The 23,593-nt window shown below is 36.2% G+C and overlaps 1 protein-coding gene and 1 long non-coding RNA gene across 2 annotated transcripts; one reads left to right on the top strand and one right to left on the bottom strand.

Annotated features, from left to right (window-relative positions):
- Positions 1 to 4,881: 4,881 nt before the first annotated feature.
- Positions 4,882 to 7,054, bottom strand: LOC114542629. The gene is made up of 6 exons (XR_003689707.1): positions 6,789 to 7,054; positions 6,619 to 6,700; positions 6,130 to 6,204; positions 5,993 to 6,033; positions 5,595 to 5,669; positions 4,882 to 5,331 (listed from the first exon to the last, which is right to left on the bottom strand). It is a non-coding gene; the product is annotated as an uncharacterized LOC114542629 (long non-coding RNA).
- Positions 7,055 to 13,812: 6,758 nt separating this feature from the next.
- Positions 13,813 to 19,745, top strand: LOC114542623 (putative ankyrin repeat protein RF_0381). The gene is made up of 2 exons (XM_028562133.1): positions 13,813 to 15,774; positions 18,591 to 19,745. The coding sequence occupies exons 1-2, from the start codon at positions 13,813 to 13,815 to the stop codon at positions 19,398 to 19,400; spliced, it is 2,772 nt and encodes a 923-aa protein (XP_028417934.1). The 3' UTR covers positions 19,401 to 19,745.
- Positions 19,746 to 23,593: the final 3,848 nt, after the last annotated feature.

The following is a 23,593-nucleotide window of genomic DNA, read 5'->3' as shown; positions in this document are numbered from 1 at the left end:
TGGGTCAAGAAGCGGACGCTGCCCACGAACGCGGACGCAAAATGTCTCAAATTTCTGGTAATGGATTAGGCTTGCTCGAAAACTCGTCGAATGATAAGCTTGTAAAGCTTCAAGAGCGGTACCTTCAGCCAAGAAACTGTTTGCTCCTTCTCGTTCCTAAAGTTAATTCAGAGTTATGGGACGATTTCTCCGACATCGCAAAAGGCCGAGAACTTCGCCTTGAAAGCTTACAAAAGCAATTCGTTAAAAGTGTTGCATGGCAAATAAGATGGTTAAAGGCAAGGCACCGCAGCTGAAACTATCCCCATCGCAGACCTTTACGCTTTAGGTATTGATTCGGTCACATTGTTAGCGGCAATGCTGTTTACGAATTCTCAATCAGTGAAACGTAGAGAATTGCTTATTAAACTCGGTATTACTTCAGGATTGTCTTTGCCCGGTTGACAACCAGTGCGTTTCGACGAGGCTTTTTGGCGACGAATTGTCCCAGAGTATTCGGAATATCGCTCAGATTAAGCGTGCTACATGTATGTCCGTTAAGAACGCTGTGAGCATTTGTAAGTTTGAAGGTTATATATAGACTAGTTCGAGCAGGAAGGCCGTCGACAGAGCGGTCAATCAGTTCGTTCACAACAGCCACAATAAACAACCTAGTTGTGTGTCAACCCCAGGTCGATGGCCGATCAAAACTATTAACCACGCACAAATTGCTCTATGATAACTTCTGATCCCTGGATATTACATACAGTGCGCCAGGGTTATCGTTAGCGGACGTCAGGCTTTAAGTTTTCGGCAGTTGAAACACGAGAATTATATTTATTTACTTGATTTGGAAGTAACTAAGTAAGATGTTACAAAAGATTGCTATTCGTAGATGCTGATATAGTAAGGAGGAATCCCTTTCAAATCTGTTTTTCGTTCCTAAGAAGTCGGGCGAGATGCAACCCGTCATAAATTTAAAGTTATTAAACACCGTTGTCAAGTATATATAAAATTATATACATTTAAAATGGAGAATATCAATTTTCTCGTTGAGTTGCTCCGACTAAATGAATTTGTTTTAACAATTGATTTAAAAGACGCCTATTTGCCGTTCCTATATACATCATGATGATTACCATAAACATTTGCGGTTATGGTGGAAGGGTCTCTATGCATTTATTGTTTTGGCTTTTGGCTTATATTGTTTACCGCGTGTTTTTATCAGAATTATGAAACACATTCTAGCCATTTGCCGCGGCAACGCCGCAAAGGCATTGGCCTTGTGATTTATCTCGACGATATCGCTGTTTTAGGCAACTCCTACGCTGATTGTGTATCTAACGTTGGCGTAGTTGTCTGACTCACTTGTCTCCATTTTACAGGAAATGAGGTCTTATATTATATCATTATTAGTCGCGAAAAGTCTCGATTAGTTGCATGTCAGACTGCACTACATCGGTTATTTAATTAATAGTTCCTGCGAGTTTACTATTTTTGCTGCCATCCAAGAAGTTGGCTATAATTACTTTGGCAAAGGACTTAAACATGTACATGTTCGCTGCGCTCTTCAATAAACCGTTTTGGTCGGCTAAGTCTTCCTAGAAAACTTGCTTGCGCTTTCGTTTGTTATAGAATATTCCTGTTTTAAAGAGGGTATCTTGAATGTGCATCACAGCATGCTGAATGATGATTGGTTGATGCCAAGTACCACTTATTAATACACTACTTGCAATTGATTCCTGATACCTGATCAACCTCTTAGGGAATATATAGCTATGATATAAAAGCTTTGTATACAAAGATAGTCTCAATCTAACCAAGTATTTGATTCATTTTCGAAATATTATCGTCGTGTTTTTTATTGTTACAAGGTATACCACGCACCAACTGCATTAAAGGTAGGAAATTGAGAAAAAACCTTATGTTATGCCAGTAGTTTTCTCGAGCGCGGCAAAACTCATGAGCGATCAAAAATCATGTGATGATCAGCTGATACCTGAATATGTGTGGCGATCTATGGGTAGCTATGTCGTGTAAGGTCTCAGCACTCGCATGATCTTATAATGTATGTTACATTGCCATTCCTTACTATAAATTACCAATACTATTATTTACTACTTTTTGCTATTATTATTTTACCCGCTGTATGATTAGTTAATTTGAAATCTGAATAAATGCTGTCTATTAGCTCGTATCTTTCTAGTAGAGAAACGTAAACAAAATGGTTAATAAAATGGACAATAAATTTCAAGTTTTACATGGCTAAAATGCACTTTGAAATGAAAGTATTCAACGGTAGCTTAAAAACTATAGATGTAGAAAATGTATGGTTTTATTTCTGATTCAGTTCTGTTTCCGCATTGAAATGTTCAGGATATAGCGTTTATTTACTTAAGTTTTAAGAAAGTGTATTCAGCATTTCTGCAAATTACGAATAAATTTGAAAGTTGTTTTATCCAGCGCTTGTGTATATATAGTAAAACAGTTATTCTCCTCGTTCTCGTCGCATATCAGTATTTACTAAGGGCTGTTTAATACCTCAAAGTCCTCTCCCGCTTCGTTGAATCTCGGGTAACCGGGCTCATGTAAACAGGCTTCCTTAAAACTAACTCGGTGCTGCGTTCCTGCATGGACAGTCGTTTAGCTGCTCAATCAAGTCACATGCAGAATATGCGTTCAAGGGCAGTTGTATGAAAGACTATAGTTAAATTTTAACTGTAGTTAAGGACATAATTGGCCAGTCAGAGTTATGTATTTCTGAGTTAACTAAAATTTAACTAGGCAAAATGTAGTTGAAGAGTTTTATTCAACTAGCCCCTTTCCTTTAGTTTTGATTGAGTCTACAGAACATACGCACATTTATAATTCGCTTAGTTTTGATCGAGTACACAGAATATGCGTGCGGTGTCGTTAAGCTTCGATCAAGTACAGATTATATACAGAGAATACGCGTACATCCGTTTATTTTTTGTTCGAGATCACAGGATATGCATGCAGTGTCGCTTAGCTTCGATCAAGTGCACAAAATATGCGTGCAGTCGTTTAGCCTCGATCAAGTACACAGAATATGATACTTGGGTACGCATAATAAAACGCACTATTCCTACACTTTTTGTTAACGTAACGTGTCGTATGCTATAGTAAACAGTTCTCACCCGAAGTTGACGTTAAGCACAAAGAAAATGGAAGTGCTTAAGTTAGCATGAAGAAACAGGAAGTTGAATCAGACACTTAATGCGATATGATGGTCGCAAACATGTCCCATGCGACAAATGTTTATTTCGATTGACCAAAATAAGGATGGAAGAATAAGTTTTGCCCCCAAAAAACCTATACTGTCGGCAGAGACGTCTCAGACAAAAACGGTATTCGTACCATTGCCCAAAGAAATCAAATCAAACTGTGCAGGCTGCTGAATATTTTAAGAAATTTTGTCTTCATGCACTTAAGATTTAAAATCAACAGGAAACATTTAAGATTTTTATGAATAAAGTTGTGCTATTGTAACAAACTATGTTAATTAAATTACAAAGATTATATGAATACAATTATATAGTAGAAAAGAGCAGAGACTATCTTAAAGTGTCAAAACAGTGTCAGTATTCACTGTCAAAGTTTCCTTATACAAAGCATTAAAAGGTAAATTAAAAGTTGAAATCAAGTATAGGTATGTACAATATATATATATATATATATATATATATATATATATATATATATATATATATATATATGTATATATATATATATATATATATATATATATATATATATATATATATATATATATATATATAGGCAAAAATGTTCTCCGTGTTTACCATACTTACCCTTGACGGGCATATTCAAACCTAAGAATGTAAATTGTCCCTTTCCCTCACCAGCTCACTCATTACGAGTGCCTAGGCCTTGGGACCCTAGGAGGCGATTTAAAAGGAGAAAGGAACACACACACAACCCAAGCCATACGTCCATTCAAAGCGTTAATCAGCTGAATGTGAGAGATCGATTTTACGTATTTATCAGTGCGAATGTACATTCTTAACATATCAAATGTCCAAGTGCCACACAACTCATCTCATCGTCGTCATGAACATTCTTACAATGCAGGAAATAAGTATAGTTAAAATTACGTAGGTATCCGCGCCAAGTAGCTACTTTTTAATACTAATCTTAAATCTAAAAAGTAATCTTAAATCTTAAAAAGTACTTGGCGCGTATTTTTAACTATACTTATTTCCTGCATTGTAAGAATGTATAATATATATATATATATATATATATATATATATATATATATATATATATATATATATATCCAAATAATTGACTGTAACAAAAAGATCACAGAACTTGACAATGGTTGGAGAGCGCTCAATACCATTACTGGCAGAGCGATAATATATATTTATTGAAAGACTAGCTTAGCTACTCGGAGTTTCACGCTATAAATGATCGCTTTATAGCGTGAAACTCCGAGTAGCTAAGCTAGTCTTTCAATAAATATATATATATATATATATATATATATATATATATATATATATATATATACACACCCGTTTGCAAAAACGTTGGCCGCAGATAGATATATAGATAGATACTCGAAATCTAATTAGAATTGCATATGTTGTGTAATATGATTGAAATCCCATGCAAATGATATGCATTTCTAATTAGACTTCGAGTATCTATCTATCTATCAGCGGCCAACGTTTTTGCAAACGGGTGTATATATATATATATATATATATATATATTAATATATATATATATATATATATATATATATATATATGTTAATTTTGCGGTGTCATATTGACACTAAAAAAGGTGTCAAATAAAAAGGTACAGAATAACACCATATCGGGTGCTAAATTGACACCGCGAATTAAGGTGTCAAATTAGCACGATCTTTGGTGCTAGTTTGACGCCTACTTTTGGTGTTAATCTAACACCTGAAGTTTGTGTGGATTAGTTTTTGCACTTTTAGCGCTAGCAATGGAGCGACTAAATAGCATAAGCTATAATCATACGAAGTAGACCAAATGCGATTAAAAAATATTTATTTCTTCATATGCTCTGACTGGAAAATCTACGTAGCTACAAGAATGTTTAAAATTTTTACGGTACTTAACGTCCTTCAAAAGTTTTTGTCCTAAGGCTTCCCGACGAGAGCAGTTTCCAAAAATGCACACACATTTGCCACACCAGCAATGTACTCCATGTTTAGTAGATAAAATGAAGTTGAGTCTGTTCTTTGATAAGTTAACATTTGCCCCTCCACCGCAATCATGAAAGTTTGAACATCTGAAAGGTCATCTGAACGAATTAGCCTTGGGTCCTGATCTATGAAATCAACAACGTATAATAAATAACAAATATTTTTAAAGAGGACTTTAACAGTGTCTAAAAAACAAAATCAGCCCATAGAGTTTTGTCACACTTAGGGTTAGGGGTAGGTATGTCGAACAAAGAAATTTGACAGTCAATTATCTGTTTGGATTGTTCGTCAACAAGAATTATGGCAAAGTGTTGAAATAGAGCACTTGACATCAATCCAACAGGTACCTTCTATCAACATGAATGCTGTAAACTAAAAGCAAACTTACCTCTGTAATAAGCTGAAGTGCAGGATATTCTTCTAAAATTGTTTCAACCTATGGCCTTGTTATGGTCCATGAACCCTGTATCAGAATGAATTGAATTATCATGTTTAACAAGTCAGATCCATTTAATAAAGGGTATATACGTATAATAGAGGTGCTATACTGTATTTTTTGATAGCATGCCTACAACCACTACCAGATTCAATTTCCTACTCCCAACTATTCAACTATACTGACACCCTAGTTCAGGAACATTTTAAAATCAGGATTAGGATTTTCAGGAATATTTTCAAAATACAAACCACACAAAATACAAAATCTAAGATGAAAAGGGTCGACAGAAACCAAGTTTGGCAAACACAGATAATCATAAAGATTACAACAACAAGGTTATCACTTACTGTTCCACAACCACAATTGAGTCAGCAAGGAAGGGATATTTCTAAATTATCATAGATGAAATAATTTGTTTTTCTTCCATGGTTGGATACATTAATTGTATACACTTTCATTGTTGACAGTAAATATCCCTTCATACCCTTGTCATATCATTAGAATTACAGTTTCCCCTTAATTTGCCACATTTGACGCCTTCATTCAATCTTGGTGAAAACTTGAAATAGACAAGAATTATAATTAATCATAGGTATTGTAGATTTATTTATAGTTGATAAATGTATCAGTCCACAATTCAACCTCACTATAGAACACAATCAATGGCTGGGCAATTGAATGACTGACAGTATTTGTAAGAATACAAGTTGAATTCAAATTTTTCAGCAGGCTATTAGATAGTACTTTCAGGTAACCTGTAGGAGATTTTATGTCTCAATAATGTTATCAAAAGACATATTACATAGGCACATATATTCCATGAAACAAAAAACGTTCTCTAACATCAAATGTATCAAATAGGGCACAAATTGTCAACTGCTAATATAGGATAAAATATCGTTAAATTACATCAATATAAGAGCCTAGCGCAGATGCTTCATAAAATCACGGTAAAATAAACATGAATAGATACCTATTATTGCAATGATATTTTCTTTGACCCAGATTGCTAAAGAGATCATCGCAGTATTAAAAGTAGAATTCATTTGGCTTCTCTATAATAATAAATAACACACATTTGTTTGTTTGGCGATTTGGCCGTTTGAGCGAACGTGGTACTCGATCAAATTCAATTCAACTTACCAAGATATTTCTGAGATAATATCATAGCCAATTGTCTTGATATTTCCTTATGTGAGTCCGTTGCTGTTCAGCATATTTAGAAGTACCAAAATAGTTAAGAAAATACGCTGAAAACATCTTCAACACTGCAGTATGAAATACGATTCAAAAGAGTTTTCAAACGACGCGCTCAAAATTTGCATACAGGCGCTGATCACGTGTTATATTTTGTTCCTTATATGGACATACATATCAGGCGATTGCGAAATAAATACTTTGTAGCAATCAATACATAAGCAGCAGTCCGAAAATATAGCACGGAATAACATAGTTTGATGAAATGAAAAGGACAATGCATCACTATCGATGTACCATTTGTCTAGTATTCGTCTCTATTGGGTTTTTTCGTATCATAGGAACAAGCCGAATTTCCATGTCGTCAGATCACTCAGATGAATAGTTGTGCGAAAACGCACAGGAATTTCTTGTTCTAAAACATTGATTCGAAAATACAGATTTATTTTCCAATAACTTAAATAACCGCTCTTTCCCTATCCATTCTGTCTGAAAATGACTTTGTAATAAAGTCGAAAATTCTCTACCGCTATTTAGTGTTATTTTGACACCCCATACTTTAACTCTCAATCTGGCGTTATTTTAGCACTTTCCGTCTGCGAAATAGGTGCTATTTCAGCACCTTGCAATGGTGCTGAAATTATAAGGTGTCATATTGGCACTTTTAGCGTAATTTCAGATTTGGTGGTGTTAAATTAGCACCGAAATTGGTGTCAAAATAGCACTTTCTATTTAACACCACTGCAATGTGTTGATTTGGCACCTACGCTGGTGCTATTTTAGCACCTCAAAATTAACAGTGATATATATATATATAAATATTATAAATATATATATATATATATATATATATATATATATATATTATATATATATATATATATATATATATATATATATATAGATAGATAGATAGATGGTTTATTGACTTAAAACTTGCAGCCTCGGCAATAGGCTCCGGCTGAAAAACCTTAAGTGTTACAAAAAGTATGATCTATGTTATTAAAATCCATAAAAGTGGAGGTTCAATTGGTAAAACTATCTATTTACATTATTTAGTGTCTCAGATATATTATACGTATTTACTAGAATTGAAATTGATAAAATCGTTTTTAAATCTAATTGTTCTACAGTTTGGAACTTGAAATATTCTTCTTTCTCTCAGAGATGCCTCAGATAGATTTAATGCTGGTAATAAATGGTGTAATTTGTCTTGCGGATCATTAACAATTTGCCGAAAAAGTTTATCGGTCAAATTTTGTCTTCGATCGAACAGTGACAAGAGACCTAGTTGATTAAGTGCATCCTCGTACGAATGTTCGGGGAGGATTATTCTGCAAGCTCGGCGTTGTAATCTTTCGAGATCGTCTGACAGGTATTTTGTAAGGGAATCGTGGAATACTTCGCACGCGTATTCAGCAACCGGCCGAATACAAGTAACATAGAACAAGAGAAGATCCTTGGATGGTAACTTTGCCCGTTTCAATTGTCGCAAGAAGTATAGACGAGTTGAAATCTTCTTGCATACAGTCTCAATATGTTTATTCCATTTGAGGTTGTCGGAGATGGTTAAACCGAGTAGTTTTTCACACTGGACTACTTCGATGTTTTTGTCGTTGATAATAATAGGATCAAACTCTCTCTTTACAATTATAATAACTTGTAGGTACACCACGTAAGTATTAAATACTGCAAAGCTTTCGGTCCGTTAACCCGGACCTTCATCAGTGCAATTACTTGAATACACGTTTGCGCGTCACTTAAATATCATGTTAGTCGTGATTAGTTTGCTCGCGCTATTAATTAAACGGTTTCATTTAATTAAGTTCTAATTCATGCGCGCGCCCTAGACAAGTATTTGACTAAGAGACACCGAAAAGAGCACGCCACGTACTATTAAGTGGCTTTCCCTCTTGGACGATAGTTTGATGTTTATAAATTTCAATAGATTCTCCCATTTTACGAGAGACAGTAAACTTATCGTTTGCTAAAATGGTAGCATCGTTCCATTTAATGCGATGATCATAAGTCCATGCATGGTGAGCTACTGCAGACTTATCCAGTTTACCTTTCTCGCAGTTCGTCTTATGTTCTTTAAGACGTATTGAGAGATTTCTACCGGTCTCTCCAAAATGTCGTTTGTTCTACCGGTCGTTTTAGCAAACGATAAGTTTACTGTCTCTCGTAAAATGAGAGAATCTATTGAAATTTATAAACATCAAACTATCGTCCAAGAGGGAAAGCCACTTAATAGTACGTGGCGTGCTCTTTTCGGTGTCTCTTAGTCAAATACTTGTCTAGGGCGCGCGCATTAATTAGAACTTAATTAAATGAAACCGTTTAATTAATAGCGCGAGCAAACTAATCACGACTAACATGATATTTAAGTGACGCGCAAACGTGTATTCAAGTAATTGCACTGATGAAGGTCCGGGTTAACGGACCGAAAGCTTTGCAGTATTTAATACTTACGTGGTGTACCTACAAGTTATTATAATTACTAAAGTCGCCATGCAATCATACAAGAAAATTATCTCTCTTTACAGTTGAGAAACTTATTCGAAGTTCCTTATATATATATATATATATATATATATATATATATATATATATATATATATATAATATATATATATATATATATATATTAATATATATATATATAAATGTTTAATCTAGAAATATTGTCATCGCTACACGGTGTTTCAGGCGAATGGATACATTTGACGGTTTTTGACGCGTAAGGATCGCATACTAGCGCGTGCGCCTAAGGTTTGAATTTGTGCGCACTGTATTTAAAGCGGTGTCTACACTTAGAAAACAACTCCGAGCGCTTATTCAGCACTCTGTCTTTGTCTGCTTTCAAAATAAACAGCTTTTCTTCCAGGCAAAGGTTGCAGCTTCTCCCACTAGGTCTAAATATAGGGACATGCTTTAGAAGGGACCACTTGATTGTGAATTCTCTTTCGCTTTGCTTCAATTTCCACGCATACTTCGAGAGCTCTGTTTCCGTCGAATATTTAATATTGTTCATATAGACTTCTTATGGTTGGCAAAACGTTTCTTGAAGTCTCCTGCTGTCATTCCAATATATTCCTTCGTCTTTCCGAAAAATTTTTTTTTTTCTTTTCTAAGAAAATCATAACTATTCTACGGAAACAATATATATATATTGTACATAGCTATACTTGATTTCAACTTTTAATTTACCTTTTAATGCTTTGTATAAGGAAACTTTGACAGTGAATACTGACACTGTTTTGACACTTTAAGATAGTGGAATTAAAATACAAAGTTTATTCTCAAGAGCTTTCAGCTTCCCACATCTTGTTTTAAGGATTCAAAACTCCCAATTTACCTTTACTCTTAAGTTTGGATTCACTGAGGCGTAAGGTGCGTAAACTTTACAGGTATGCATAAACCCCCATTTAATTTGTATTCTAAGAAAATATTTTACAAAAATACTTTTGACAATTTCGTAAAGTACCTGCCTCCCCCGGTATGTCTCTACGAAAAAAAGCACTAAATCTCAACAAAATATCGCTAAAACCTCAGAATGTAAAATAATATATTGAAAAACTCTCGCTCTTGGTTTACACACAAATCACACCATGCTCAGAACTAAAAAACCGTTAGTTTTTTAATATGCCCAGTGCTCACGTGTAGCATGCGCAGGATGTCCACGATATTGACAGTTCCGACACATTACCCCGTATACACTCTGTAAGAGGTGTATACCATAACACAACGAAATATTAAACCTAGAGTTATCGTCAATGTCTCTTCTCATTCATTTTCCCTTCCTCTACTCATGATCTGCGGCTTTGATATGTTCTTTTCGGAGTTTTGCTCCAGCTAATGCGTCTCGCCGGGGACGTGGTTCGAATTCTACCGCATTTGGGTTCAGAATCGGCACTTCTGTTACAACATCGCACGTCAGTTGTAACGGAATAAGCAGCTGCACAGCCCTTTCTAGAGTTCCTTTTGAGGTCTTCAGACATACTCCACGTATCACGTTATCCTTTCCAGAATAGGTTTCTTCTATGCTTCCTTAATTAAGGCCACGTACCTCGATTTTTGTTCTCGTTCTGTATTTACACAACATTTAGACTGTAACTTGCTCTTTCTCCAGATTTGGACTGAAACTTGCTCTTCTTGTGGGTCATTTTGTACCTCTCCCGTAAGACTGCCAAATATTCCTTTCTCCATGCGTATCGTTTTCACTGGGCTGCAAGGCGGGGGATCCAGAACGTCTCTCGCACCGCCGCCATTTTTCCTTACTTACCTTCGCATCCCACGAGAGTTTCGCATCGCACACGTCCCGGAACAAAAATTTTTCTTCTAAAATCAGAGGGGAAACCAACCCGTCGGGGACAAAATCTTCGCCAATTTGCGCAAGATACCTCTCTTCTTCGCTGGTGCTTCCTCATTTGGGAATTTTAGTTTCGTGTAGGTTTTTTTTCTCGTATTTCAATTTCTCTTCGAAAGCATTTCTCTCCTTTTCCGGCGTGCAATCGTCCTGCCATTTCTCCAAGCGTTTCACTTCGTCGTCTGCTATTCCTAAATCAGTCTCTACTTGAGACTTCCACGTAGCAAGATCGATCTCATTCACCTTTTGCTCGATTTTCAACGCTTCTACGTCTCGTCTCAATCTCTCTACCTCGTTTGTTAACACCTTTCAAAGCTCCCAGTTGTCACTTAATCGCAGTATCTTTATTAGAATCAAGAACTGCATGTCTGCATCGGTTCGCTCGCGTGTCATTTGAAGTTGTGTTAATTTAACGTCGAATGTCGACATGGCATTTTTTTCTGCCATATTTCGCAAGCAATCGCGTATAAAATCACCGAAATGTTGTCGAATATAACAACAAATTCACTAAATTCCGTCTCAGAGGTGGCACGTTTCGTAAAGTGCCTGTCTATTCTCCGGTATGTACATACGTCTCTACGAAAAAATCACTAAATCTCAACACAATATCGAATGTATATTAAATTCAAAATGTAAAATAATATCTTGAAAAACTCTCGCTGTTGGTTTACCGTTAGCTCATTAATATTAGTAGCATGCGCGGGATGTCCACGATATTAACAGTATCGACAACAGAATCTATGCACAGGGCTGTCGCTAAAGCTTATTTGGGGAGTGGGGTGTAGTCATATATTCATGTTTGTACAACCGTAGACACAAAAAGTAACAAAAGAAATCAGTCAGATATAAGACGAATTTATGTATGAATTTCTTTCTTTTTTGGCGTTTTCACTTTAGACCGTTTTACTCAAAAATGGCGACATTTCCAGATAACATGACTGGATCCACAGAAGAAGAAGAAGAAGTTATCTTGACCGAGGACAACGCTGAAAACAATCGCTTTAGGACGTTAGGTAATTTGGTCAATCCCTCTGGGTCTGACGATAAACAACAACCTAATGCTGTTAATGAAAATCAAAGAAGCGAATGCGGCATCGGTAAGTATGCATAGCATCACCATTAATTATTTTGAAACCAGCGTCCTGAGAGTAGATAGAGCGCAGCTGAAAAAATTTGGTCAAATATTAATTTATTTGATATGGAAATAAGCTTTACAAACAAAACAGCGATATTTTGCAAGATTACCTAAAAGCGGTCCTATTTTCCAAAATGGGGAGCCTTGATAATATAAAATGGGTAGTTTAGTGGGTAGTGGGTAGTCAAAACTAGGTGTTTTGAAAAAAATTGTTACAATCATAGTTGGAAACGTGATTTCTTCAAAATCTCCACTCTGAATGCTGAAAGGACATTTTAATACTTTCATGTCACATATTTTAATTCGCTAGGCGTAACGTTCGAAATTATGCTTCGCCATGGTCATGGCCGTGGCAAGCTGATTCTTCCATTACTAAATATTCTACTTTTAAAAGTACCTCTCGCAATGCAGTATCCTACGTGACGTCACGTTGCAACAGTAAAATCTATCACAGCCTTTCCTTTTCTTAATTTGTGTTGAGTTAAATTACTCGCTATGAGAGTCATCTATCGCTCTTTCTTCCTCATCCGTACCAAGACCGCTTTCGTGTAAACATATCGGCTATCAACCTTGCAAGCCAGGCGTTTCCACCCACGCTCCTCGACGCATGCTATATGTCATTCATGTATATAAGGCATATGTCGTCTAGCACCTTTTTAAAAACTTAGAAACTCATTTACTGTTTGAATTTTGAAGTAGATAATAAGGTGAAAAATTACGCTGGTCTGAAATTGCTCTGGTATTTCTCCCTTTGAGGGCCAATAATATTAAATTACGTTAACCTTTTCTAATTTCGTTCAATTTTTTTCCAAAAGGGTATGGTTTACGGAACGCCCACGCACCAACCCCCTCCCTCCCGTCCCCAAGAAGCGTTTTGGTCTTGTTGATTTTTTCAAAATCCATATTATAGAAATCATAAGTATGGATATGAAATATTTCCAATTAGGAAATAATATAGAGGTTTATATTATCACATATTAAATAATTGCTATTTCCATACTATGAATATAGTATAAAAACAGTATAGGTGTAGCAGATTACATACAAGAAAACAAAATATTTTTTTGAATTATTATTTGGGATTCAGGAAATAGATTTTGTCGTTGAAGGTAGATTTTTTAAGCGCCAGTGAAAAATAGAAATTAAGTATTCCTCTCGATACTTTGATTTAGATATTGATAAAAAGCAAGATTCGAGTGAAAATAGACACACCGACAAAGAAGAGGAAAAACTGCAGTTTTGGGAGGAAATAAGGAAACAAGTTGAATATGGTGAAAACAAAGAAGACCGTTGGAAGAGTACAATTCTTTGGCGTGCTTTTCAGTTTAGTCCAGTAGATGCAGAAATGATCGTATATTTGGTTCACCATGGGGCAGACGTTCGTTCGAAAAACGCAGACGGTGAAACAGTTTTATTGGTCGCGACAAAACATGGTTAACTTGATCTTGCTAAGTGCTTCGTTGAACATGCTCCCGAATGGAGTTTTCAAGAATTGCGTGGCTCTTCACAGCGCAATAGAGTCTCGTTCTTTAGAAATTGTGAAATACTTCGTTGACGATTGTGGAGCTGATATATATTGTAAAGATGAGTCAGGCAACACAACTTTACATCATGCTGTTGCTATTGGTGCGATGGATATTATCAAATATTTGGTTGAACAATGTGGTGCTGATGTAAATACCAAGGATGCCAATGGAAAGACAGTTCTACACATTGCTGTTACCAATAAACTGCTAAATATTGTCAAATATTTGGTTGAAAAAGGCGTTGATGTAAATGTAAAGCGCCCGGATAGGTTTGCAGCTGTCTCCGCTGCAATTGTTTCTGGTAAGTTAGACATTGTGAGGTATCTATTTGAGCGGGGCGCTGATGAAAATGGCAGGCATCCGAATGCATGGACAGCTCTTTACACTGCTATTGATGTTGGTAAATTGGACATCGTGAGATATCTAGTTGAGAAGTGCGCTGATGTGAATGGCAAGAATCCTGACAGGTGGACAGCTCTTTCCGCTGCAATTGATTCTGGTAAGACAGACATATTCAGATATCTATTCGAGCGAGACGCTGATGAAAAAGGCAAGCATCCTGATTCGTGGACAGCTCTATACACTGCTATTAGAATTGGTGAACTAGACATAGTGAGATATCTAATTGAGCAAGGCAGTGATGTTGATGGCAAGCATCCTGACGCGGAGAGGGCTCTTTATACTGCTATTGATCTTGGTAAACTAGAGTTTGTGAGATATCTAATTGATCAGTGCGCTGATGCGATTGAAAGTGGCTCTCGTTGGCGAGAAACGGCTCTTTGCACTGCTGTTGTTGGTGGTAAATATGACATCGTGAGGTATCTACTTGAGCAGGACGCTGACGTAAATGAGGAGCAACCGGATAGATGGGCAGTTCTCTGCACTGCAATTGTTTCTGGAAAATTAGAAATTGTGAAATATCTATTTGAGCGTGACGCTGGTGAAAATAGGAAACACCCGGACATGTGGACAGCTCTTTACACTGCTATTGACGTTGGTAAATTAGATATTGTAAGATATCTAGTGGCGGAGAGTGCTGATGTAAATGGTAAACTTACTAAAAGGTGGGAAGCTCTTTCTGCTGCAATCTCATCTGGTAAATTAGACATTGTGAGATATCTTTTTGAGCGGGAAGTTGATGAAAATGGAAAACATCCGGACGCATGGACAGCTCTTTGCACTGCTATCAAAATTGGTGGATTGGACATTGTGAGATATTTAGTTGAGCAGGGCGCTGATGTGAATCCTGACACGTGGAAAACTCTTTCTGCCGCCATTTCTTTTGGCAAATTAGACATTGTGAAATATCTATTCGAGCGGGAGATTGACGAAAATGGCAAGCATCCTGATGCGTGGACAGCTCTTTGCACAGCTATCGATGTTGGTGAATTAGACATTGTAAGATATTTAGTCGAGAAAGGCGCTGATTTAATTAGTAATGACCTTGCCGGTTCGACAGCTCTTTTCACTGCCGTTGTTGGCGGTGATATGAACATTATAAGACACTTAGTCGAGAAGGGCGCTGATGTGAATATCAAAGGAACTGATGGACGAACAGTCTTGCACGCTGCTGTCAATGCTGGTGCACTAGAAATTGTAAACTATTTAGTTGCACAGGGTGCTGATATTACTCTGAAAAGTGAAGTTGACGATCATAGTCTTGGCATTCACATCTTGAAGATGGCTGTGGTAAAGAATTCGGTTATTTTGGTCAATCGCCTTTTAGACCAGGGCATAGATGTATGGAGAGCTGGGACATTTTTCGTTGAAGGAAGGCAAATGAGTCTTCTTCAATGGAGTATTCATCTTGGTCATGATGAAATTGCAACTATCCTAAAAAGGTCCATAAAACATCGTAAGAAAATTCAGATGTTGAAAACAATTAATTGCAGCCAGTTAAAGGTAATATTTAGTAAATAATAGTTCATACATTAAGGACATTTTTGATAGGTTTCCATAGTAATTAAATTAAATACGAATCATTGAAACCACGCGGAGCGTAGGCCGGAGCTATATAATAGAGAGCTTTAGATTTTACCAGTGAACTATAATAAATAACTGGAATGATACTTCCTCATTGTTTTTGTGAAACCAAAATTTGCGGGACTTTACCTCCAGACACAAATTTTTTTTTTTGGCAAATTTTTGGCTTCATTCGCGCGTGACTCGCGAGACATTGCAGATGCAGAGCGAATTTGAAAGAAATTTGATTTTTTGTTTGTTTCATGGTTTTAAATGGTTTTTTTTGGATAATAATGGAATTACTCTTAAATTCAACCAGGTGTACTGTTTTACGAATTACAACTGGAGTTGCCGATCAGATTGAAAACAAATTTTCTTAAACGGAACAAGTTTATAGCGATGTGCAATTTTGACAACAATATTTGTACGAAACGGATATCCTAAAGCTAAAATTTCATCGCAAAATACACTTGGTAGACATTGTTTAGTATTATAAGTTTATATTTTTTTAATTTCAAGTGACTAGATGGCAAAAAAGTTGTATTAATTGTAGAGTAAAACAAATATTCCTGCATTGTCACGCTAGGCTCTACGCTTAATTTTTCCTAGCAAAGAACCGTCTTACTCCGCATTTCCAATAATAGGTCCATAAAATGCATTCTACCAACATGTCTCAGCCGGCTGTAAGCACAAACACAGTAATAAATGCATGTTTATCCTGTCAAATATTTCGGAAATTTTACGCCTACTATTTCGAAAAATACACATAATTAAAGGCCACGGTCGGGAAAACAGTTCTCTCAAATTATTTTCTGCAAAAAACGAGAAAATGTCAACTTTTATTGCTTTTTAAATCACGTAGTGAGGACTACGAAGTTTTCTTCGCCGTAGTCAGATGAACGATGACTACGAGTGGTTGGCGTCAGTACGAAGTATCACGAATATCACGTCAATAGAGAGGTTAAGATACCCCGGTTCCGGTGTACGGGTACGGGTAGCGCCATTTTGTTTTCCATTTTTCGCTGATGTCAGCATATTTACCCGTAATATCTACCCGTTTTCCCGTTGTAAACGACGGTCTACACGTAAACAACGAACGGGTAACTACAAAGACAAAGTGGTCAAAGTTTTTTTAATAAAGGACAAATGGAGAAGCGGGTGAGTGTCTTTAACACGTTTAAAATACATTTTACGTATTAATATGGTGTTCATATTGTTCAGGCTTCTCAAAAATGGTTTGCAAACATAATTTATGAACGCCATCTTGATATTTTTGATTTTCAAAACAAACACACGAAATACTATAGTTATATAAAAGTTAAGTAGGACTTACAATGGAAATGTATAATACATATTTACTTTTATAGTCAGTTCTTACCCGGTGTTGTTCTTACCCGGAATTTAAGAAAATTCTTAAGTTGCAAACCGTACCCGTCTTACCGGTAACGGGTACGTGTAATTCACCCGTACCCGTATACCGGAACCGGGGTATCTTAACCTCTCTAATGTGACGAATCTCGTAGCGGTAGCGGGAGCCGTAGTCAAACCTAAAGCTCTCCAATCCCCGAGCCGGTGCGGAGCACCGTGCGAGGGTACTAATTCCGCTCGGATATTTACACCCACGATGTGCAAGTGCGAAATCAAAGTCGTCCGCCATTATGCAATGGACCTCACGCCATGGACGGTCTTCTACGTTACGCGCATGCGCCAGTGTCAACTACTAAGCTCTTGATTGGTCGAGACAAAAATTTGTATTTTCAAACGTCAATGAATAACTGTCATTTAGCAAAATTTTGATGAAATTTACAAATTTATATTTTCATAAATATGAAATATATGTATTTTTACTAAATTAGAGGGAAACTCGAATGAGCTCAGGACTTTTCACGGTTTAACAAATAACAAAACCAAATTTTCGACCGAATTCACCGTGTATAATCATATGCATCCCAGGAATACAATTTGTATTTTTATATTCAATTCAAAACTCTCGCAAGCGAACGCGAGTCGCATTGCTCTGGTATAATGAAGTCGGAAGATTCTACACTTGATAATTTTTCATCCAACACAGGTAAACACAACTTTAATATTCTCAAACGTATTTCACTATAAATCTGAATGTGTTATGTGATAAACGACATTATAATTTCATTTATAAACTCCGTTTTCATAATGACAAAAAGAGAAGAAAATCAAAACATTCCCGTGAAAAACCAGTGGAAGCGTAACATAAAACTTCGGAAGTTGTATGAGACGTCTGATGTTATATTTCATAGACATAGGTATTTAATAATTAAAATAATTTGCCATGACACTCACTATAGATGAGTAACTTAACTTCCATAAAAAGGTAAAAATCTTGTCGTATTTTTGCCATTTTTTCACAAAAATATGACGGTAAACTTTGATTCTTTAAAAATATACGAACTTAACTAAACTTTGATTCTTTAAAGATATACGGCCGTTGCGACTTGCGAGTTGCTATGACTACAGTGTTTCCACGCGCAGAAAAATATTTCCATACTTTTCTCTTTTTCTATTTCTCACATAAATTTTCTAACAATCATGTTACCATCCCTACGCTTAACTAATTTCGTTTAACCGAGGTGAGGGGCGGCCCTGTTTATTTCCTTAGCTTTAAGAATGTGTGATCTAACTTCACCAAAAATTTACTTAGGTTATGTATGAGTAGCAGTATAGAGAACATGCGTGTATATTAATATATCGTAAAAATATTCATGGTTTTTCGTCAATAGGCTGAAATACCGATGCAGGCTTTTATCGCAAGCACACAATTCAAGATTGGCGATGGTGGATTCTCGTGTGTCTATGTTGGTATCCTGAAGGATGGAAGTGAAGTTGCTGTTAAGAGAATTTTAGTTCAAAGTGAGGATAAAACAGCCGAAAACGAGAAGGAAATTATGAGTCTTTTTAAAACGAATGACTCTTCATTTACTGTAAGCTATCGGCACTTTTACCGTGATGATACCTTCATGTATCTCATTATTGATCTTTGCGAAGAAACTTTGAGAGAACTTGTTCATGAAAGCAGTATTGGACATCTACAAGAGCATGGTCCACAAATGATCTGCGAAATTCTATCAGGACTAGAATTTCTTCATAGTAAAGGAATATTGCACAGAGATCTAAAACCATCAAACGTCCTGGTTGATGTCGAAGGTCGCATGAAATTGGCCGACTTTGGAATAAGCCGCGTTCTAAAGGACGGTAAATCCACACTTAAAACGTATGCCAAAGGAACTCCGGGCTGGATGCCGCCGGAAGTAATTGAGGCCATAGATAGAAACGAAGAAGGTGCTTTCAAAAGAAAATCTGACGTCTTTGTTGTGGGTATGATTGCTTTCTTCATCTTAACCAAAGGTGAACACCCTTTCGGTTCTTCGTTAGATCAAATGGGAAATATTATGAAAGGAGACGTTGTAAATGCCAAGAAACTTACTGATCCTAATGCTCGAAAGTTTGTGTCGTGGTTGATCAATCACAGGATTGATGATAGACCTTATGCACACGACGCGCTGAGGGATCCTTTCGCTAACAGAGACTGATAAAAATCGAAGAAGTGCATGATGAAAATAGTACAAACAAGCCAACAATGAAATAATTTGTTCATCAAATGTGTATAGAGATCAATTGAAAATGACACGTTTTTAATACACAAAAACACACAGCGAGCAACAAAAATCGAAATTTTGTGCATCAAGACATAAAAATATCTATCACAGTTCAGTTTCTTTGAAATTTCGTTCAATAGAGGTTGTATATTCTTCTCGAATGATTTGAAATGTGCCGAATGCAAAAATTTCTTGAATTTGAGACATGTGTTTTGAATCTCAATCCTATATTTCCTAGCCATCTTGAAAAAATGTAAACAGATTGCCGCGCCAAAATGACATACGACAATTTTTCACTTTTGAAGCCGTGTATGGCATTTTTGAAGCGTGAAAAAATAGTAGGCCTAATCAAATTGCATGAAGTTTAATTTAACCAGTGAAATACGATTTTTTTTTTATTATTCTAGTGTGCATAAATCTCTATACACATAGAATAAGCTATTTCATAACCCCAAAATAACAGCAGTATCCTTTCGTTGTTGAAGAAAAAATTGAGTAATTGATCGTATTCACTACTTCACATTTTGGTGGTGCTTTTGCAATATCCATTTAGAGAATATTAATACGTTAATTTTCATAATTATGTTCATGTCGATAGTTTATTTAATATAGGCACCCTGCTAAAGAAATAAGCTTTGAGGCGGTCATGTTTATGTCCTTTAAGAATACATGCAGTACTGTTCAGAAATAACCCAACACTTCGGTTGCGCTTCCGGTTGCGCTTCGGTTGCGGTCGACCGATAAAAACCGCAGAGGACTGCAAGGGGAAAAATACGATCGCGGTTGCCTTTTTCTTCCGAATGGAACGTTAAGAACTGCTAAGAACGACGACACAGTAATCATATCGAAAACATCTTAAGCCCAGTTTGTATAAGATCGTTATCTGTCGCTACCTGTCTTTTGGAGTCTTTAGAGTGATCTTGAAAAACCGATAACAACACAGAAAAACCGAAAACGACAATGTCGTTGGGATAGGACAAACCCTATCTCAAAGACATATAACGACAAGAAACGACGAAATTCTGGCCAAAACGGTCCGGTGACATACGGAAAAAATTGAAATTCATACCAAATAAGTAAGGAATACCATAATATTGAAGTATTATAAAAGAATATGAAGTATTCTCTATCATGCCGACGAAGTTTAAGGACTAGTTTATGGTACGCGCAAAGCTCTTCTCGCTTCCTAAATATTTCTCTGGCCCAGAAGCGAGTTTTTTCTTGTTGTCAAGTCGTTGACTTTCGGAAAACGTTTGATTATTTTATGTTATTAAGGCCTATCTACACGATAAGATTTGTCGTATACTATTGCCATTCTGACGAGTAAACACGAGTTGATGACACATTTTTGTTCATGCGCTGATAACGAATTTTAAAATCTAACGTTTGTGCGCGTGTTTATTCAATCACATACGTCAGGGTAAGAATCTTTATAGGTCTTTCAAGATTATACTCCAAAGTCACGGGAAGACAGGTGGCGACAAATTCGAGGTTCAACCTCGGTTTTACCTCGGTTTCACCTCGGTTCAGCCACGGTCAGAGCTCGGTTTGACCTAAGTTAGCTGCGGTTTTTGTTTAAGTTACTTTTGTATAGCACTGCATATGTAGATCTAAATAAATTTATGAAAAGCTAACTTGTACCACGTGCATGCAAGCAGTATATTCATTATTATTCACTTTGCAATTGATTCGAACAACATGATTTCCGCTGCATAGATAGTTGAGGAATAGGTGCATAACTGCATAGCCATAGATCTTATATTGGTCTCATTTGATCACAATAAATGTAAAATTGGATATTCTTCGTAATCAGATTTCATTATTATTTACTGAAAGTGTTATATTATCTAATGGTGCCTATGCATCAGACCAGTGGCATAGCCAGCACGATAATTGGATACCCAGGATATCCTGTGTTTGGATACGCAGGATTAATTCATTTTCAAATCAATTGTTTTTACAGTCTGTTAAGATGAATATATTATAAACATGCCCCCCCACCCAATCGCTCTCCACGGAGACCCCTGATAAGCAAATAATATGCATGTATATTTTACAGCTTAACACGGTCTCCTACATTAACGCTTGTATTCAAAACGCTCACTCACACTCACACTCATTGAGTGGGAGATCCTAATCTTCTCATAACGTTTCCATGGTGGTATTCCGAGCCGGTATTTCGGCTTGATTTTCAGTGATTTACCTTCTCATTGACCAGCATTAACAAAATTTATATGCCACACTCAATGAGTGTGAGTGTGAGTGAGCTTTTTGAATACAGGCCGTAAAGGCAGTTTTCCACTAGGTGGAATTTTTCGATCGAACGAAATTTTTCGCTCGATTTTCTTTTCAATTGTGACCGGTGAAGGGAATCCGCCACGGTCGAATTCTCACAATTGAAAAGAAAATCGAGCGAAAAATTTCGTTCGATGGAAAAATTCCGCCTAGTGGAAAACCGGCTTAAGTCTTTTACTGCTTTATCCAGGATCCCTGTTTCATTAATGAGCTAATTTCTATATTTTGATCAGTATTTCTCAACCGTAAGATGTTTACACTGGCTTTTGCCAATATTATCTTTCGTTGACGTATGCCAGTAATAATTTACCCGTAAAATTGCTTCTTGAAAGAAACAATTTCAGCGCATGTTTTATATCTATGGGACAGGATTTTCTTTGATTATCAAAAAAGCTTTAAACTGGTGACATTATTTCCCTTCAAATTATAATTGTAGGTATCTAAAAAGATGATAGATGGCTCCTTACAATTTTAAAAATATTAAAAACTCGTGAATTAGATATAAATTTTGGCAGCAGATTTCTTGCTGAAGGAAAAAGATTTTTCCCAATACACTAGGTAACATTCTAGGCAACATTCTAACAGTCATAAAATTGTCGATAAATATGTTAATATGACTATTCACCCACTTTGCTCGAAAACGAGTCTGCTACGCCAATATTTAAATTTTTGAAAACCTTAACAAGTAAAGGAAAAATTAGAATAAGTCTAAAAAAATTCGTCAAAAAGTATTATCAATATTTTAAATGTCACAAAAATCACTTTTTTATTCTTAAAAAATCTCGCCAGGACAGAATTTTTCTAAACTTGTTTAAATTTTAAATTTTCGCAAGAAAACGTTTTAAAAAACGTTTCTCAACGATTAGTTAATATTTAAGATATTCCAAACGCTCTCAAATAATATTAAGACACAATACGATTCAATTATAAAATTTACGAGGGGGTCAGAATCCGTGAGAAGAATATAACTCAAATCTGCTGGCGGAATTGGACCCCTGTAGGTTTATATCCGCTAGCGGATCCTCCGGTTCAAATATGGGTATGGACCAGGGTCTATTTTTAGCCGGGTCCAAATCCGCTTTGACAACTGTAAACCGGGCCGTAGCTAAAAGCGTAATTAGGGGTGCTGGTTTATATTCATATATTCATCTATTGTTCCTTTGATCTTTGAAAATTATTATATGATGCAAGATACAAGAAGAAAAAATTCGACAGAATAAAACTTCGTTTGGGAACACGGACTGCCAGTTAGGGCTCTCAACGTTCTATCATATGCATATCCAACAGAAGAGGATACTTTTGACCTGAAATAGAAGAAGCAGTGTGGGTCAAGTAAGATAACCAACTGGTGGCATTTTACCAAAATAAAGAAATTTGTTCAATTTGACTGCTCTCAATTCAAAAGAAAATATGCAAATATTTCGCTGGCTAACATTTCCCTGCAGGAGGAAATCCAGCCAAAGCCAACATACCGTGCCAGAATTTTAGGCCAGGATCTCCACAACTTATTTGCGTATGGCTCATAGAGGGCACCAACATAGTAAAAAAAGAGAAACAAAGCATTTTAAAAAGAATGCATAATATGTCATATTAACACAGATCCCTCTCACGCTTGTGTTGTCAATTGCAAGGAAATTTCCTTGCATTGTGGAAACCCTTATTGTGGCTAATTGCCTATAATTGCAAGAAATATTCAAAGAATTCTGGTCTTTATAGTTAAACAATGTTGCGAACTAGACTTCATAATAAATAAGGTTTTTTCTTCGTTTTAAGAGAGCATCACAGCACACGCTAATAACGAATAATAATTTTATTATATGCCACTGAGGACA

This window comes from Dendronephthya gigantea, unplaced genomic scaffold (assembly GCF_004324835.1).
Source record: "Dendronephthya gigantea isolate DGI-Jeju-01 unplaced genomic scaffold, DenGig_1.0 000371F, whole genome shotgun sequence".
Classification (NCBI taxonomy): domain Eukaryota; kingdom Metazoa; phylum Cnidaria; class Anthozoa; order Malacalcyonacea; family Nephtheidae; genus Dendronephthya; species Dendronephthya gigantea.
This window is presented reverse-complemented; position numbering and strand designations above follow the sequence as displayed.

Coding starts and splice junctions, on each gene's coding strand:
- LOC114542623 (XM_028562133.1), top strand. CDS start 13,813: ATGCTCCCGAATGGAGTTTTCAAGAATTGCGTGGCTCTTCACAGCGCA. Junction 15,775..18,590: donor TTAATTGCAGCCAGTTAAAG/GTAATATTTAGT, acceptor TTTCGTCAATAG/GCTGAAATACCGATGCAGGC.